Source organism: Trichinella spiralis, assembly GCF_000181795.1.
Source record: "Trichinella spiralis strain ISS 195 chromosome Unknown Scfld8, whole genome shotgun sequence".
NCBI classification, from domain to species: domain Eukaryota; kingdom Metazoa; phylum Nematoda; class Enoplea; order Trichinellida; family Trichinellidae; genus Trichinella; species Trichinella spiralis.
The window spans coordinates 416422-420163 of NW_003526947.1; the positions used below are offsets into that span (position 1 = coordinate 416422).

Genomic DNA, 3742 nt, shown 5'->3' on the forward strand with positions numbered 1-3742 from the left:
TTTCACATAATTAACCCACACCTTTACGTTGCGATGTTTAATAAAAATCAATTTTTAAACTGATCTTTTCCTGTTTTGACATATTAAAAAGCCCAACTTGTAAAGAGTTTCTGTCTTTTGGAATCAAATCTACATCATTTCAACAAAACAATAAAATGCATACCTCTAATAGATTGTAATAAAATTAAAATAATTTTCAAACTGTATTTATTCATTTCAACTCAAGGAACTATTATAATAAATAAATTATAAAACAAATACTAAATCAGTATAAAAGCAGCTGAAATGGAAGTGCACACATCAATTCATGTCATTAACACTTTGCATTGAAAAAACTTTCTAGCGCCATAATTCAGAAAATTTAACATAAAATTACTTCAACTGCATTTCACTCTATTGTATATAAAATAGTAGAAATTTGTAGAAAAATTCACTTTACAAAAACTAACATAACTACAGTAATTATAAGCGCATGTAGGTGCAAATGTTGGAAACGCTTGAATCAGTAACAAAATTAACGCAAAACAGCTAAACACATAAATAAATATTTCTTAAATAAATAATTTAATCTTTTAAATAAATTATTTTAGTTTCAACAAAAACTGCACTAAGAAATTGCTGATGTAGCAAATTTTAGCTACACTTTGTATAACTAACAATCAGGTTCCAATACTGACTGTAGTTATTCGCGGCTTATTCGTCCTCGTGATGAATAAGCTTTCTCTGGTTCTTTGTTGATGGTGATAACTACTGCGTCCAAGCTAATATCGTTCCACACAAATTTATTGCTTTCAGCAATAAACCAAAATCAGATAGAAACAGTTTTATTCAACGATCTCAAACAATACTACTCAAGCACATAGTTATCTTCACAGTGTATACGACTAACACTGCTACTATCACAAGTACTAAACGTACTCTCAACACGTGTACTGCTCGTACTGATTCTCTGCTCTCGTTCTCTCGTATATATACGCACTTCTCTTGCGCGATGACGTATTCTCATTGATTTCTAAATATGACCCAATTCCAGGAATTGAGAGTTTCCAACACACGCTGACAATATCGATTGTCAATTCTTTTTAGCAGAGAACAAATAGTTGGCCAACTGCCAAGTATTTTCAGTGTATGACGTCATGTTTGCCGAGAGTCAATTGCTACATATTCACGTAAACAAGTTATTTATAGTATCTAAATATAAATAGATTCTAGTTTCTAACATCCTCCCGGCCCCGATGGACAAAGTCCATCACTATACGTTGGCTGGCTCTATTAAATGCAGCTTTGATATTGGGCGATTGACAGTACCACCAGCTAGCTGCACTTTCACAGTCCGAACTATCCCGTCCTGACCGGGATATAACTGTACGATTTTTCCCAGTTTCCAATTTCTTCTGGGGACATTATTCTCACTCACCAATACGATATCTCCAATGTTTGGAGCATTACCACTGTTGTACCATTTTTGTCTTACATTCAAATTGGTCACATACTCCGTCTTCCAGCGTTTCCACCATTGTGCAATTAAACGCTGTCGTAAATTCCAGTTTTTCATGAGATGTGACGTGGACTGTGCTTTCGGTACCCATTCATCTTCATCTTTAGTTACTTCTGGAATATCAGTATAATGGGTACCCGTCAAAAAATGGTACGGCGTGAGAACTTCCGGATTATTCGGATTATCCGGGTTATATGTCAGTGGTCGTGAATTCATTCTCGCCTCAACTTCAGAAATGATTGTCCTGAATTCTTCGTCTTCCAACATGGAATTTTGAAGAACCTTCTTCAGTGAAGTTTTCATAGATCGAATTAATCTTTCCCAGTATCCACCCATCCACGGAGCTCTTTCCGTGATGAAATTCCATTGAATACGATGGGAAGTAAGTTCACGAGCGACATTATCAATCATTTCCGTACTGACCAACTGACTCAGGTCTTTGTCCAACTGCTTAAATGATTTAAAATTGTCGGACTGTAATATATGAGGCCTACCTCTGCGTGCTATAAAGCGTCTTAAAGCTTGCAGAAGCCGTGGTGCGGTCATCTCAGATACGACTTCTAGATGTACCGCACGTGTCGACATACAAGTGAACAAACAAATATAATTTTTGTTCACTTTCTTTCCTTGTCTTGTAAAAAATGGTCCGGCTATATCTAAACCAGTATTCTCAAAGGGTCGTGTTACTCTAGTACGATCCGAAGGCAGTGGAGCCATCTTTGCAACAAACGGCCTTGACTCTATCCGTTTGCAACTTGAACAAGCATGTATAACTTTTTTCACTTCTCGCCTTCCTTTCAAAATCCAATATCGTTGTCTCAGCGTTGCCAGGGTAAATTCACATCCACCATGTAATTGCCGCAGATGGCATCTTCTGATTATTGCAGTGGTAGTAGGATGTTTGTCTGGCAAAAGTATTGGATGTTTCGTATATTCTGGCAAATCAGAATTTTGAAGGCGTCCTCCAATTCTTAATAGTCCATCTTCATCTAGGAATGGATCAAATTGCTGTAATCTACTATTCGCAGCAATTTGCCTTCCGTTAGATAACTGATAGATCTCCGTTGAAAAGCTTTCATGCTGTGCTTTACGAATCCAATAATTTTCAGCATCTTGCACTTCTAACGGTGTAACGCATCCTACCAGACGATCTGGCTTAGGCATACGACAATTTTTTCCAAACCGTTTACAAAATGCTGTTATTCGTAACAAACGGTCAAAATGTTCATACCGTTCTGGATTCAACTTGATATTCTCCACTAACTCTACTAGCACTTGTATTGATCGTCTCTCTTCTGTAACACAAGACTCTGCTTCATATTCTTCTGGTTTAGCCGAATCTATATCTTTTGGCCAGCTATTTTCATCAGTTAGCCAAGTAGGACCATTCCACCATAATGAATCTGACCGTAGTCGTTTTATCGTTGAACCACGGCTCAGAATATCCGCTGGATTTGAGTTAGTCGGACAGTGTCTCCATTGAGACGGTTCCACTAACTGTTGAATATTCTCGACTCGGTTTTGGATAAAAGGTTTCCATCTTTTTGATATGCTTTTTATCCAATATAAAGTAATCTTGCTGTCCGTCCAGCAAGTCAATCTGTCGATCCTAATTTTTAATGCTTCTTTTACGAAGGTCATCAATTTGGCTGCCATCTGTGCTGCCATTAATTCCAAACGAGGGAGAGTCATCTTCTTCAAAGGTGCAACCCTCGATTTGGCCATTACAATATTCGATATTGAGCTGTAGTCTTCTTTCTTCACCACTATATAGACTACTGCTCCATAGGCAGTCTCCGATGCGTCTCCGAACGCGTGCAGCTCAATCTTTTTTATTGTGGAACCATGAAATGGGATGAGACACCTTGGAATTCTGATATCTGATATATCACTCAATTCCATCTTCCAGATCTGCCATTCCTTTTGCAGATCTGATGGTAACTCATCATCCCAATTTAAGCCTTTTTTCCACAACTTCTGAAATAGTACCTTCGCCTTGATTAGGTATGGAGAGAGGTGACCAAGGGGATCATACACCTTCGCAGTAACACTTATCAATTGACGCTTCGTGTCACGCGACCAAGGATCGACATCAGAAAGAACACTATAAGCTAATTCATCGTTTGCCGAGTCCCAAACGATGCCTAATATCTTTGACGTATTAGTGTTTTTTCCCATTATATCTTCTGACGGTACATCCGCCAACACCGTGCTCAAATTACTGACCCATTTGGTCAGATGAAA

At 37.9% G+C, this 3742-nt stretch overlaps 2 protein-coding genes across 2 annotated transcripts; both read right to left on the reverse strand.

The window, feature by feature from the left end:
• Positions 1 to 211: 211 nt before the first annotated feature.
• Tsp_10359 (hypothetical protein) lies at positions 212 to 1006 on the reverse strand. Its single transcript, XM_003372749.1, has 4 exons — positions 860 to 1006; positions 674 to 761; positions 450 to 550; positions 212 to 229 (listed from the first exon to the last, which is right to left on the reverse strand). The coding sequence occupies exons 1-4, from the start codon at positions 1004 to 1006 to the stop codon at positions 212 to 214; spliced, it is 354 nt and encodes a 117-aa protein (XP_003372797.1).
• A 246-nt stretch (positions 1007 to 1252) lies between these two features.
• Positions 1253 to 3676, reverse strand: Tsp_10360 (putative integrase core domain protein). The gene is given in 3 exon segments (XM_003372750.1): positions 1253 to 1363; positions 1418 to 3475; positions 3488 to 3676. 3 exon segments carry the CDS (start codon positions 3674 to 3676, stop codon positions 1253 to 1255), a joined length of 2358 nt encoding a protein of 785 aa, XP_003372798.1.
• Between the last annotated feature and the right edge of the window lie 66 nt (positions 3677 to 3742).